We start from the raw sequence: 14,208 nt of genomic DNA, 5'->3' as shown, positions 1-14,208 counted from the left end.
CGAGTTGCTTTCCTTGAAGCCTGGAGATAAAGTTTCATGAGGGTTGTGTATAGCTTCTGGTTTTATTGCTCTAAATTGAAAAAATGCATATTTGTACAGGATTCAGGAGATCTATTTGATTCCTATGTCACTTTGTGGAAAAAAAAAATGGTATATTTAAGTTGGAGGAAGGATTGAAGTTGTGGTATGTCTTGCATCCTTGTTATTTTGGGTTTACAGAGGATGAGAAGCATTTCTTATGCCCTTTGGTGCCTGCATTCTAGAAGGCAAAAGTAATTGTTTCAGTAACGCAGCAGCACATTATTTATAACACAGGCTTGGATCAAGTCTCTGCTGCAGTAGGATGGAAACTTTAGTCTCTCTTGAGGCCTGTTGCAGTAGTTAAATGCACAAATTCATGTTTAGTTAGGTCATGGTTTCAAGTGGATATTGTTGATTGGTCTTCTGGTCATTTACACTGGTGACTGTCTTGTGATTGCTGATGTACTGAAATGGTACCTGTCACCTTGCAGGGCAAGTGGTTCTTCATACAGTGTGTGCTTATGTCATCAGGAGTTTTCTCGGGCTTTAACAAAACAATGTTAAGATTATGAAAAAACTTGATACTTGATCGGTGTTTTAAAAGAAAACCAAGTATCTCGGCTCAAAGAATAACTAGAAACTTCCTTAGCCCTAGAAACTTCCAGTCTGATCTGCATTATTCCTCATTATGGTAAAGTGTGTGTGTGCAGGGAATCTGTATTGCTTGAGTAAAATGGCCCTAAATACTTTTAGAGATTTCTAAAGATCAAAACTTGCAAAAGATGGTCCTTTATGAGCTAAAATGTCTCTCTGCTACTCTTAGCCCAATGGTAGCCCAACTGTTTGCTAGTCCAAGCAAAAGTAATCTACACATTGCAAGTAACTTTTGGGTAGGATGGCCTCTGAATTCTCTGCTGACACTTTCATTCTTCTGTCCTAGAACATTGAGCTGAAAGTTGAGATAGAAAGTCTGAAGCGGGAGCTGCAGGAGAGAGAGAAACTGCTCATCAAAGCTTCGTAAGTGCCAGTACATTTCTCAGTGTCTGTTCCTTGGGATTCTCAAGATCTTGCTTCTGTTTGTTTTTTCTTGAGGAATATGAGGATCCCAAAGTAGTCACTTTTCTAGGAATTGCCTAATGCATTTCAGAACTTAAGTGTGTGGATTCTTAAACTCTCAGTTATGTCAAAGTACTTTCCTGGATGATGCAACTTTGATATCTTTCATCCTACTTACTTTTTGGGTAAATAAATTGCTGTTTAGGAAGGGCCTAAGATTCTCTTGGTAGAAGTTAAGCTAAGAGCTTAATTGTCTCAGTGGGTGAAGAGGTGGACTTTTTTTACTTTTTAGAGGACTGGATTGAGAAAACATTATAGGAAACACCTCTCAGTAAGGTTGGGAGAGCATTTCAGAACTCATCTAGAATGAATCTTGTGGGTTTTATGATATACAAATGAATAGGCTTAAAATTCCTGATTTCCTTCTAGAACCTCTTTTTATATAAGTAATATTTAGAAAAATATACAGTGCTACATTGTCTTGTGCCATGGACAAGGTGGAAATCCCTTCCTTCTGTGGAGGGAGTGGGTGGCTGTAGGGCTGCCAATAGTCTGTTAAATTGCTTCAAGATGTCTGGTTCAAAACTAATCCAGGCTGGCCATGTCTGGCAGCTTCTGACTGCTACATGGGCCTTAATTTTGATGGAGTCTTGTGTGACCTGCCTCCCATGGCATGGAATTGGTACCACTGACCTTTTTTCAGTAGTTCAGAGAGGCCTAGTTTCAAGTAGATCCAGAGGATCAGATTAATTTTTGTTCAGTCTCCCCAGGTAGCTGTCAAAAGGTGTTGCTGGGCTTCAGATGGAACCTGGCACAAGCTCAGAATAGGAGGCAAAATTTAAGGGAAAGTCAAATTGTTCAGCCTTTGTATCATAGAATGGTTTGGATTGGAAGGGACCTTAAAGGTCATCTAGATCCAACCCCCCTGCATGGGCAGGGACACCTCCCACTAGACCAGGTTGCTCCAAGCCCCATCCAACCTGACCTTGAACACTTCCAGGGATGGGGCAGCCACAGCTTCCCTGGGCAACCTGTTGCAGTGTCTCACCACCCTCATAGTGAAGAATTTCCTCCTAATGTCTAGTCTAAAATCTTCCCTCTTCCAGTTTTAATCCATTCCCCCTTGTCCTCTCACTACAAACCCTTGTTAAATATCCCCAGCTTTCGTGGAGCCCCTTCAGGCACTGGAAGGATATCTGGTTACCTGTATACAATGCATTGCTGTAAGAACTAAGGAAGGAAGGTTTAGTAAGGGAACACTAACTGTTCTGTTCTCACAAGGTATTCACAATTACAGAAAAGGCAGTTGGAGAAGTCTCAGCAGCTACAGATCTTCAGTTGACTCCAATGCTGCTTTTTGTAGAAGATTTAACTCTACCATTTGGAAGTTTTAAAAGCATGAAGGAAATATTACACTTCTTCCTCACACCTATAAAATGCTTGCTTACCCACTGTGAGGTTTGTGTGTAGAACTCTCAGACTTGTACCACTAAACTTAGTATATTGTGTGTAGATTTTGGTGTTTAACCTTAAAGTGACAAGTAGGTGCGGAGAAAAAGGTTATGCACAAGCATTTGCCAATCAGCCACTTGCACTTTAAATGTTTTCCACTCTGCTATGCAATGGGATTTCTGTCTGTATTTGATTTTTCAGTAAAGCAGTTGAAAGCTTGGCCCAGGGTGGTGATGCTGAAATACGGCGTGTGAAAGAAGAGGCACAAAAGAAGATGCAAGAAATAGAAGAAATCCTGACCAGAAGAATAAGCTTCCTGGAAGAGGTGAGTCGCTTAAACAGAAGGAATAATTAGAAGTCAGTACTGTCTGTGTTCTGTTGCCTGAGATTTGATGCTGTGATCTACCGGTTCTTTCAAAATTTTATCAGCTTTCCTGGAAAAATAGCCAGTTCAAAACCAGCTGCACACAAAAAAAAGAAACAGAAGAACCCCAAAAAACAGTGTTTTTAGCTGTTCTGGAACTGTCAAATCTGAAGATTGCAGGTCTTCAGGAAAATTGTACCTATTGGTATTTAGGTACATTCAGCACAAATCTTTGATTCCTGAATTCCAGTGTGAGGCAGCTACATTGTCAGAAATGCCATCTCCGTGTGCAGGAAGAGAGCCTGGATTTTGAACACTTTTGCTGATAAGGTCTTAGCTTCATAAGTACTGGAACCACTCTGAGGGCTCCTGTCATTTTTCATCTTTATATGAGAGCTCAGGATTGCAATATAAATCCAGGTTTCTGTGGATTTCTCTCTCTCTGCTTGTGTGTGTCCATCAGAGGCTGAGAGAGGCCACCTGCTTATGGCAGCTTCTGGGTGGGTGACAGTGGGGGCTTCCCTGTGTGGCTCCTGCCTGCCTTACACCCTTGTTAGACTGACATTTATGTGCCAAGTGTTACTGGTTTCTTTCTGTTGTAACCATATTCTCTTTATGCACAATGGCCTCCTGTTCCACAGAGTTATACTTAACAAATGTCTTTTTGAATTCCTTGCTGTCTGTGGTCGAGAAGGTTCATTCCTGTGTTTACTGTTGAGCCATTGCTGAGATATTTACAGGGCAATTGCTTTGTTTTCCTCATTTATAGTGATTTTTGATTAAAAGAATGAATGTTGGCAGAATGGCTTTTCAGGAGAGGGGATGAGTCTAGTGGTGAAGGACTTTTTCTTCACCCTCTCTCAAAGATAGAGATTTTTAGTACAGACTTGAAGGGGAGAGGGAGAGGGCCTACTTCTTAGGCTACAAGGATGCTTTTCTTTCGTAGAAAGCAAAATCCAGTGAGCACAGCAGGGAAGCTTACAATATAAAAATTAAGATCTGAAACAAATGTTACATAGTGGATGACAAGTGTGGTTTTTCTGGAGTTCCCCATCACCATATCTTGGGTCACTAGGGGAAGCTGACTGGAATCTGAGTGTTATCTGTTTCCATTGCTGTTCAAGGAAAAATTGTCTGGTTCATACTTTATCTGTTCTTGCAAAATATTATAAATTATGTTGGGAAGAGTTCCAATTAGCTACAGTGAGCCTGTGAATATTAATTTCATCTCTGATTGAATAAAAAAGCCTGTCTTTAACCTCTGTAAGTGTAGCTATTTATTATGATAGTGGGAGAACAACGGGCAAAGCCAAAGTATAATAGCTAAATTTAAAGCCATAGTATAGGAGAGCTTTTGTTTCCAGTTCTGCTATCAGGTCACTTGTTTTATTTCTTTGAAACAAACTCCCTCTCTTTATGTACCACAGAAAATGGATTAATCTTGAAAAGGCGAGCACAGGGTTCAGAAGCATTTGCAAAGCACTTGAAATACTTGGTAAAAGTTGCTAAGTTGAACATACCAACATATGTTTGGTAAAAGAAACTTCAAGGTGTGAAAAACTGTGTGAGCATTTTGTTTTTAGAGGCATCAGGTGTGTGTGCTTCAATTACAGAATCTTAAAGCTGCCCAAGAAGATGTGGAAAAAGCTATTGCAATGAGAGAGAAGGAGAAAACTCTGAGAACAGCTGCTGAGCAGAAACTTTCTTCAATTATGAATGCCCCTGCAAAGGACTTGGGTATGATCACAGGAGCTGAGAAAGACAGGTGAGAACCCTTGCTGGTGATGTTTGTAGCCACTGGAATTCTTTAGTGTTTGAAATGTGAAGAGTCAATATGGTTTTAATAGCTTGATCCTACCCTCATATACATGAGCGAGTGTTACTGGCCATCTCATTTATTCAGCTATTAAATTAACACAACAACTGGTTTACATGCTGCATGATACCAAAGTCATCTTTAAAAGTTGCCTGAAAGTGTAAAAGAATCAGTATGCATGTGACAGGAGGTGTTCTGCTTTAAAGCATCTTTGTAACTTTGCTGACTGAATTTCTGCTGGCTCCTTTCTTGAAACTATAGCTGAGTAGAACTTGGCCATTTGTGTTCACTCACTGCTTTGGTGGTTTGTGTACTCCTTAGTCCCAGTGGTGTATCTGAGGTTGGTAAATCTCATGGGAAGGGAAACAGTGCTTTTGCTGTATGGTTTTGATTGTGCTTTGCAAAGTGCTGGCTTTGCTTTGCTTGGCAGGTTGTTGGGAAGATGTATGAGTTGTTCAAGAGCTTTAGGTGGGCAAAACCTGTAAACTCACATCTCAATACTTTGAAGGATTTGAGCCTGGAATGGAGATTGAAACATGGTTATGATTCCTTATACTTCGGAGTATCCTTTCCTGTCTGTGGCTGAACCCTCAGGTTACTGCTCTGTAACTGCATAGCTGGTCTGTCCTGGTAACAGGAGTTATGTTGGTCTGAGGCTTTCATGTCAGAGGTTTTATATTATGGTAGGACCAAAGCAAAGTTTCAGTGTTTTTCAGACAGTTATTGTAAAATCATACAGATGGAAAACTGCAAATCTGAAATCACTGGCAGAAAATTTTGAGACTGTTTTGATACTGCACCTGGTGTGCCACCAAAGTAATTATAACTTGGCTCACAAGATATCTCCTTTTTTTCTTTTCCCTGTCTTCCTTGTTCTATCTGTTAGTCATTTGTGTGAACACAGTTGCTCTCCTGAGTGACTTGAGCTGGGAAGCAGTTCTAAAACCAGTTTTTTTTAGTGGAACTTGACTTGTCTTCTCTGTACCTGGTGTGAAAACAGTGCTTAAAGTGTGGAAAAAAAGCTGTCAGGATTGGAGCACTGCAGTGAAGACTGTGTGGAATATGACAGAGAACGTTTCTGCAGACACCTCAGCCCTGTTTGTTGCTTGCTTTAAAGTTCTGGAACCATTTCTGGCTTCTCCGGAAGGAGAAGGGGTTATGAAAATACTCTCCTAAATTTTATAAGTAGTCTCTGGAGTCTTCACCTAGGAAGTTGTCTGCAAGACTTAATGCAATGACTGAAGAATTGGTGGTAGATGATACAAGATTAATATTTAAAATCTTATAATTTTAGACTTATAGAGCAACTGAATCTGTCATTGAAAAGTAAAGAGGCTATAATTCAACACCTTGAAGAGGAAAAATCTCAGAGTGGATCTTATGATGGGAACTTACCAGCAGAAAAAATCAGAGAACTTACCATTGCTTTGAGGCATGAAAAAGATAGTGAGATAGAGGTGAGGAAACTGAACAGTTATATTTTCATAAATCTCATGTGGTGTAGGATTTAAAAGGTTTTGTGCATGACAGCATGTGAGTGACTTAAGCCAATTTTAAAAAATATTCTTCTCCACAGTTATTTCCTCCCTCCCTTCTCCTATTTCTCTAACACTCATCAGTTACATTGTGGTTTGGTGGTCTGCACTCATCCTTATTCTCCTTGCTTCCCATTCATCCAGTGAGAGGTCATGTTTCCATTGACTTTGTGCTTGTATTAGAGATACTGTGCAATTGCTTTACACAAGTATTTATTAAAAAATGCTGGATGTTAATAGGTGACATAACTTCTATAGAAGTTAAGAATGTGACTTGGGAGTTTGTTTTTGAGAAGTATCTCTACTGGTATGATCTGGAGAAAACATCTGTGGTTAGGGATGTAGACATAAAAAAACCTGATTAAATAAAGGGACAGTCTAGCCTGTAGTTTACAAAAGGTGCCAAGAGTCAAATCTTTATTTCAGGTGGCTCTTAAACAGGCAGACATACCTTGGAAGCTGAAATGTACAAAATGTACAAATGTTTAGTCATTTTTAGGATGCAGTATTGGAGAAAAACCTGACAAGAATCTTTGCACAACTCTGTTTTTATGTATGATTACTTGTTAAAAAAAAATAAAATTCTGTAATCTCCTCAAGGAAAAGTGCAAATTAAAATCTCCCTTAATAAAAGCATCTTGCTGACATAGATAAATGTCACATAAAAATGCTTTTTTATTAACTCTGCAAATACATTTGTCCTGTCTCATGGAAGAACATGTTGTGTGATGGTTTTGTTTTGTTTTTTCCTAGTTTGGACAGGCTCATATTGTGCCCAAGTAGATTTGTAGCCTTCCAGGAAGCAATTGATTCAATATATTCCTGCCAAAAGGCACATACTAAGTTTGATTACTTTCTTTTTTTTTTCCTTCCCCCAGGGTTTTTAAACTCATTTCGTTTCATTTTAATGCGTATAGGTTACGTTTGTGTTTAGACTGAATATGCCTTACTGTAACAACTGTTTTGTTCTTATAGGCCATTAGGATGGAGTTTAAAAATGAGAGAAATGCCTTTGAAAAAAAAATTCATGTAAGTCCTAGTTTTGTTTGTCTCCTTGAGCACTTACAGTGCGTGTTGGGATCTCTTCTGTGGTGCATAGATACAGACAGGCCTTGACTGGAAGCAAAGTGAGTCCCCCTGTAAATTCACTTCCATGTTAGATGACCAGAAGGCTGACAGGGTGTTTGAAGCCATTTCCAGTAGAGCTGATAGGCATGCTCATCTGATACTGAAGCTGATACTCATGGCCAACCTGGGAGATTAGGCTTCTTATACAATATTCCAGGCACATCTTTAAGACAATGACTCACATTTTGGGGCTATATTTTATGTTAGTAATCTGAGTAAGAAGATATAAGAACTCTGAGAGAATGAACTTATTAATGTGCAGTGTCTCTTAGTAGGAAGTTAATGCAACTTTCACATAATTTGATTTAGTCACTTCAAGAAGAGCTACAAGAGAGAGAAAATGAGCTTGCTGTTGAAAAGAAGAACAGTTTGAAAAGGGATAAAACCATTCAAGGCCTAACTCTGGCATTGAAAGCGAAGGAAAAAGAGGTAGGAGGATGATGATGATCTTGTTGCTTTGTAGAACTGTTACTGGAGGGGAGTGTGTTGTGTCTGTGGCAGGGACTGAGTGGTTGCACTGTGACCAAGTGGCTTCTAGTGGGTCCTTAATCACTGCTGTCATGTCTGTGAGCAGCTCTGTTTATTTGGAGTTTTGGATCTTGGACTAGAAGAGAGAGGAAAAAGATACTTAACTGATGCTTTCCTCCTTAAGAACTTTGAGGAAAAATGTTTTCACTTGCACACTGATTTTTATCAGCTGTGAGCACCACTTAAAAGGTATGAAGTATTTTCTGTTGCTGAGTAAGTAGAGCTGTCATAAAGACAGCTAAAATAGGGGAGGTCAGCATCAGCTGAAATGTGGAAGAATGGGAAATATTTAACTTGAATGATAGGTGGTCTAGAGTGTGTTGTGTACTAAGAATTTCTTTATACAAGACTTATTATGATGCATTTGATGTTTTTGTTCTTTGAAGTATTTATTTTGTGTAGTTGGATGAATGGTTAATGAGATGGGATAGCTTTCACTGAATGACCATCCCTTGGAAATAACTTTCTACATAGTACTAATTTTACTTTATTAAAGAATGAGGAGCTTGGTTCTGAGATTGAAGATCTAAATGCTTCATTGGCTAAAGCAAGAGAGGCAACTCACAAAGCACATATCCAAAAATTCAAGGTAAGAATCAAGCAATTAACTTGGCTTTCCTCATCCCTGGTCCTCCCTTCCCCATAATTCTGCACAGCAGGTAGTTCTGTGTATTTTGGAAAGCAGAGGAATGGAAATCACTTCAAAATGTTCTTTAAAATGTTTAATTTTTCTTACTTTGTAAAAAATCCCAAATAAAATTAATTAAATGATTGTGTGTTGAAATGTCAGATTAATTATCTTGGTTTTTTTGATTATTTTCTTCTGTAACAATTAAGAATTATTAAGGGAGGAATGTGTAAAAGCAAAATGACTTAAAAAGACACGTAGTTGCAGAGCTGAGATGATACTGTTGATGAGCTTTTTTGTTGACCTAAGAATGTTTTGGTGGTGTTCCAAAGGTATGGTAACAGCACACTCCTCATGTTAGCAGAGTTGAACTGGGTATGAGACGCTTGGGTTTGTTTTCATAATAAATGTTAAACCACTGTTTATAAAATAGAGGAAAGTTGCTTATGGAAATTAGTTATGCTTTTGTGTGTGGAGAGAAGGACTTGATGATGATAACTTCTGTATTATAAAGGTCTTAAAATGTAAAATGGGAGAAAGTAAGACTCTGATATGAAAGTAGACAACATAATGTCTCTTGTAATGTTGTCCAACTCATCTAAAACAAAGTCTGATAAAACCAGCTAATACTGATTAGAGGCAGTGATGAATCTTCCATTATGTTCATCCACTTTGTCTCTTAGCTCAGCAGGAATGGAAGAGGTTGATAGTTTGCCTCCAAAGCACACACCCCTAGAGCTTTTTGTTTCAGAGTCTAATGGAGTAACAATGTTTGGTTCTCACAGAGCACCTCCTTTCCTTCTAAAGTAATTAATTTCACTTAAGCCCATATTTTAAGTGTGCTCTGTTGAGAAGAGAATATCCTGCTTCATCAGGTCTAGCTTTTATTTGCCTTGTTATACCATGGAAATCCTGCTTTGAAATATTACTCTGATTTTTAACCCTTTCATTTGCATGTGAGCTTGATTATTTTCAAAAAGTTCTAGGTTTAAAACCTGTGCAACTAATCCCTCCTGTCCACAGAATCCATGTGGCACGGTGGGTGACAGAGCAAGCCTTTCTCCTCATTACTCTGCCAATTAGCTACAAGCTTGGGTTGGAGGCAGTTCTGTGAGTAGATCCTGCTGCACAACTCACTGCTGCTCTCACCTTGCTTGTGAACCTCAAGGAGGGCCTGTTTGTAACAGTTTGGAATGGGGAAGAACACAGATCACAATTGCTGTTTCATACAGAAAATATGCTCCTTGATAACTACATGACCTAGTCTGGATTCAAGCTGAGCCAGAAGTAGAAAGCTTTATGAAATAAGAGTTTTAGGAAGCAATAATAATAATAATAATAATAATAATAATAATAATAATAATGCCTCATTTGCACTGTGAACTCCTTTACAGGTCAATGTTTATCTAATTTAGTTACCCAAAACTTTGTTAACCTGCTCTGGATCTCATTGAAAGCTATGTTGCATTAGTTGGGAAGACTTTCAGTGTAACACTTTCCCTGTTGTGAGAGTAATTGTCACTTCACTGTATTTTTGCACCATAATTTTGAAGAGGTGCGGGGGAGTGGATTTGGACGCAACAGGAGTAAGGACTTCTGCAAAATACCCTGATAGAGCTTGGATGTTGCTTTGTGTTTCAGGGTGCTGAGGATTATCAAGCTCTCTTGATGGAAAAAGAGACTCTCTTGGCAGAGCTGCGTTCAGAAAACCTTACAAAGGATGCTGAGAATCGGAGGCTGCAAAGGAGGATTAAAAGGACCGATCAAGAGCTAAACGATTTGAATTTGGAAAGAGAGAAAATGGAGAAGGAGCTGGATGAAGCACAGCTACAGAAAAGCAGAAGTGACAAAACCATTAATGTTATTATCACTCTTTTCCTTTATTTCATAAAGTTTTAAACTCCTTCATCACTCCTTGCATGTCACTTTCTGAGATTTATATTTTTGGATTTGAGTATTTTTGGAAAGGTAAATGCATTTACCAAAAGCTGGAGTTCAAAAGAATGTGGCCAAGGAAACTGGGGAAAATTTCAGCCACCTAGTCTACACAGAAGAATATTTTAGAATAAATATCATCTTGACAGTCTTAATTATTAGGTCCTAGGAAAAATCATTAGCCTTTTTAAGTGGTTAATGGTTGCTATTGGTTGCAGTTTTTCTGATGGCAGAATCTGAACATGCACAATGTACGTCTTATATTGTTGCTGTATTTGTCTTGTTAAGTGTCTGTACTTTAATTACACTCCTTTAATCAAACTTGAAGTTCTAATGCAGAATGACAGTAAATAGCCAGTTGTTGCAACCTTAAGACCAATGTCAGTTTGGTTTTGCTAGCATAGGAGGGTCAGTGTAAAGGCTGTATATTGGAGACTTCCTGCTTGTAAAATTCCTGAGGCACAGTTACTTGATCCCAATTGAACATAAAGATGTGCTGTATCTGTTCATTCATTTTGCTGGCTTCATATTCTGCCTTTTTACCTAGCTGGAGGTGTTGAGATAAGCACTTCTGCTTCTAGCACACACAGCTCATGCTGCACTGGGAGTGATCAGATTTCTTTTGCCTTTGAAAAAAAAGGATGCATCTTCTGCTGAGTGACATAAAACATACTTCTCACCTGTAGGTCTTGTCACATGGATTTTTCTCAAGTCTTCTCACTGTTGCTTCCATGGAGCAGCATATGCATAACAAGTAGACTCCAGTCTGCATGCAAGGGCTGGCCCTCCTCAGTTAGGGTTTACTCTCCTGCTATATTAAATTACCTAAGAGATTAACTGAGCTTGTCTTTATTTAGTGGATGCTTCGGTTCAATTATTAAAGAAGGACTTTATTAAAGCAGGTATATGTGGAAATTGCTGTTCCTGCAGTATCACTTAAAACCAGTAGAGGGATCTCTTCACCTGCAAACAAATAACTTGTCCTCCCTGTCTCCTGCCCCCAATTTAAGTTGCATTTTTGGTTGATTGTCAACGGTGGTTGGGCAGCCGTCACAAAGTCTCTATCTTTGGTGTGCTTTGAAATTTCTTCAGGGGGTTGAGGTTGAGAGAGAACAGATCACTCCTGTCAGTAAAAGAGCCACAAAGAACATATTGATTTAAAGTATTTTTATATTTAACTGTCTTCTCTATTCAGAACTATTTTTTTCATCTTTCAGGGGAGCTAGAATATAACTCTGTAGAGGAAAGCCAGGAAAAAAAAAAGACTGAGTAGGGAGTTACCAGGAGATTCAAAGTTACTTGTATGACAGAAGCCTATTTGACTCCATTATGCCCAAGTTTTTAATGTAAATGACTAACTCCTTGGGGAAAAACATTCGTGCCAAAAGATGAGCAGTCTTATAAAAATTATATCCTTAACCTATTTCCTACTCCTTGCAGAACAGCTGCTTCCATTTCAGAGCTGCTAGTACATTTGGGTATGGCAACATTGCCTGTGAAATGTTGCCCATTAAGAAGTGGATGTGTGGGAGGAAAAAAACACGCTGTGATATTTTGCTCTTTGACAAATAGAAAACCACTTCAGTGATCTGATGCAAACTTTTTATGAGCCAGCCTTAAAAAATTCTGTTCTATTTATGCTCTGAGATACCTATTTATCAGTGTTTCTATTCTGGTTGAATAAAACTAGCAAGAATGTAGCAAGTGCCCTCAATCTGCAATGAGCTGCTGTTTTAGCTCTTCACTTGCTCACAGGAAAATGTTCAATGACTTTTCACACACTGTAATTGGGATAATCCCAATTTTTGCATATATCAATTTTTAAAAAATCCCCCAAACTTTAGAGATCCAGAAAAGGTCCTTCTGCCCTGTTGTAAACCCATCTTGTTGAGATTATTTGGACTTTACTGTTCTGCAATGGAAGCAGGTTAATTAAACTAAGGTAATTAAGACCTCTACATGTGAGCTGATCACAGACCATGCCCAGTATTAGGACTCTTCTGCAGCAATGAGTGTAGATGTTCTTGAGCAGTGTCCCAGTCTCAGGGTGGGCAGGTGTCCTGCCTTTTTTTTTTTTACTAGGTCAACTTTAAAAGCAAAAACTCTTTGAGTTCAGTACTTTTCAGAAGCTGCTGTTAAGCAGTAGTTCAGCATCACTAAGCTCTTTGAAACAAACTTTGGGCATATATTCTTACCTATGATTGATGAGGAATAAACATCAACTCATCCTTAATGTTGCTTTTGTCCACCATGTTACTGTGTCTCTAACAGATTCTTGATCAGAGAGTTTGTTCCAATTTACATGATTGAACACTTTAAGTATCCATTCTCTCTCCAGGCCTCAATGTAGACAATTAGAGTATATTTACTAGGTATTCATATTTGATCAGTTGGTTGGGGAAATGCAGAATAGCTCATTAGGCAGAATTTATTATTTAGTCTTCCTACCTGTAGTTTAGCCTGAGAGGGAGGTTTTGGAGCTTCATGACTTAATTATTCACCAACCTGTTTTCCATCTGACAAGGAGGGGGAGGCATCTGCTCCAGTCTTCTACATTATAGTGTTTCACATTCATTTTTCTCAGTTCAACTATCATTAATCATAGGAAAGTCTCTTGGGAAAAATGTCAGCAGAGGGAATTACCAAGTTTATGCTCCCAGCACTGTAGGTACTGTATTATCCTTGCAACTAAATGTATAGAAACCAATAGATTTTTCTCCCAGACAATTTGGGTGGTCAATGAGTTCAAGCAACCTGCTCTAGTGATGGATAGTTTTGTGTGTTTCAGAATTCTGGCTCATGCAAAGAAGATAATTTTGAATCTCCTCTAGCTTGTTTTGGAAAGGTTTTAGGGAACTCTGGGTCAGAAATATTAGAGGCAAAGTATCAAAAAATACCAAGTCCCTTGCAGGCTTTATGTTTTCCTTGATTGTGTGCCTTGTCAGTCCACCTCTTTTCACAAACCTAGCCATGATATTTGTGTTGCTTTGAAGGCAGAAGCATGGTTTCTGTACCTGACAAGTGTTGCAGAGCAAGGTGGCTGAGATTAGCTAGTAGGGGTTGTGGTTCTGTTATTGCAGCAGCATCTTCTCTATGCATCTCATCTTCTCAAAGCTATTAATGGTTTTCATCAAGAGAAGTCACAGAGTATTGGTCACTTGAAGTTATAGGACAGGTCCAAAGTGTGTTCCATTGAAGTTTAGTTGCCCAACATAGTATGTATTCACTCAAAGCCTCTCAGTGATGTAATAGTACAAAACCAATGTAAGAATAGAAAGCCAAGGAGTCAATTTTTCAAGTCATAACACTGCAGTTGGTATGTCCAGTTGACATGTGCATGAACAGGTTGAAGAGCTCCAAAACTTGAAGCCGAAAGATTTTGTAGTTATCAGACCTTACACTCCTTCCAAAGGAGCTGTGCTACACTGCAGTTTATATTTATAGTTAGCAAGAAATAGAAACATACTGGAGAGTTTGGATATATACACAAAACTTGGACCTGGTTCTGCAGTTCTTTGCTTTCTTAGTCAAGCAAGGAGTTCTTTTGGTCCTGAAAAAAGTAACTGTATTAGTTTGCAGAAGTGAAGGTCTAAGCTTAATCATTCTTTGAAACTGAATAACATTTGAGGGTTTTTTGGGACCTATTAGGGATTTCTGAGCTGTCTCCTGGTAGCGAAGCTAAAATTAACCAAGTAAACCAAAAGTCATTGTAAATGACAATTTGTATTTCATGTGCAAAATAAAC

At 38.7% G+C, this 14,208-nt stretch overlaps 1 protein-coding gene across 8 annotated transcripts in view; it reads left to right on the top strand.

The window, feature by feature from the left end:
* The window catches only part of CDK5RAP2 (CDK5 regulatory subunit associated protein 2), an 81,019-nt gene that overhangs the window by 7,089 nt on the left and 59,722 nt on the right, over positions 1-14,208 (top strand). For 7 of the 8 annotated variants that reach the window (XM_051636277.1, XM_051636274.1, XM_051636275.1 and 4 more), the window contains 8 exons: positions 962-1,038; positions 2,731-2,854; positions 4,507-4,658; positions 6,004-6,166; positions 7,220-7,273; positions 7,682-7,801; positions 8,397-8,489; positions 10,170-10,388. In XM_051636277.1, coding sequence (XP_051492237.1) covers positions 962-1,038; positions 2,731-2,854; positions 4,507-4,658; positions 6,004-6,166; positions 7,220-7,273; positions 7,682-7,801; positions 8,397-8,489; positions 10,170-10,388 — 1,002 coding nt within the window. Of the gene's footprint in view, positions 1-961; positions 1,039-2,730; positions 2,855-4,506; positions 4,659-6,003; positions 6,167-7,219; positions 7,274-7,681; positions 7,802-8,396; positions 8,490-10,169; positions 10,389-14,208 lie in introns of those variants that run through there. The other variant, XM_051636280.1, reaches the window with a different exon arrangement.

Source organism: Apus apus, chromosome 19, assembly GCF_020740795.1.
Source record: "Apus apus isolate bApuApu2 chromosome 19, bApuApu2.pri.cur, whole genome shotgun sequence".
NCBI lineage: Eukaryota > Metazoa > Chordata > Aves > Apodiformes > Apodidae > Apus > Apus apus.
This window is presented reverse-complemented; position numbering and strand designations above follow the sequence as displayed.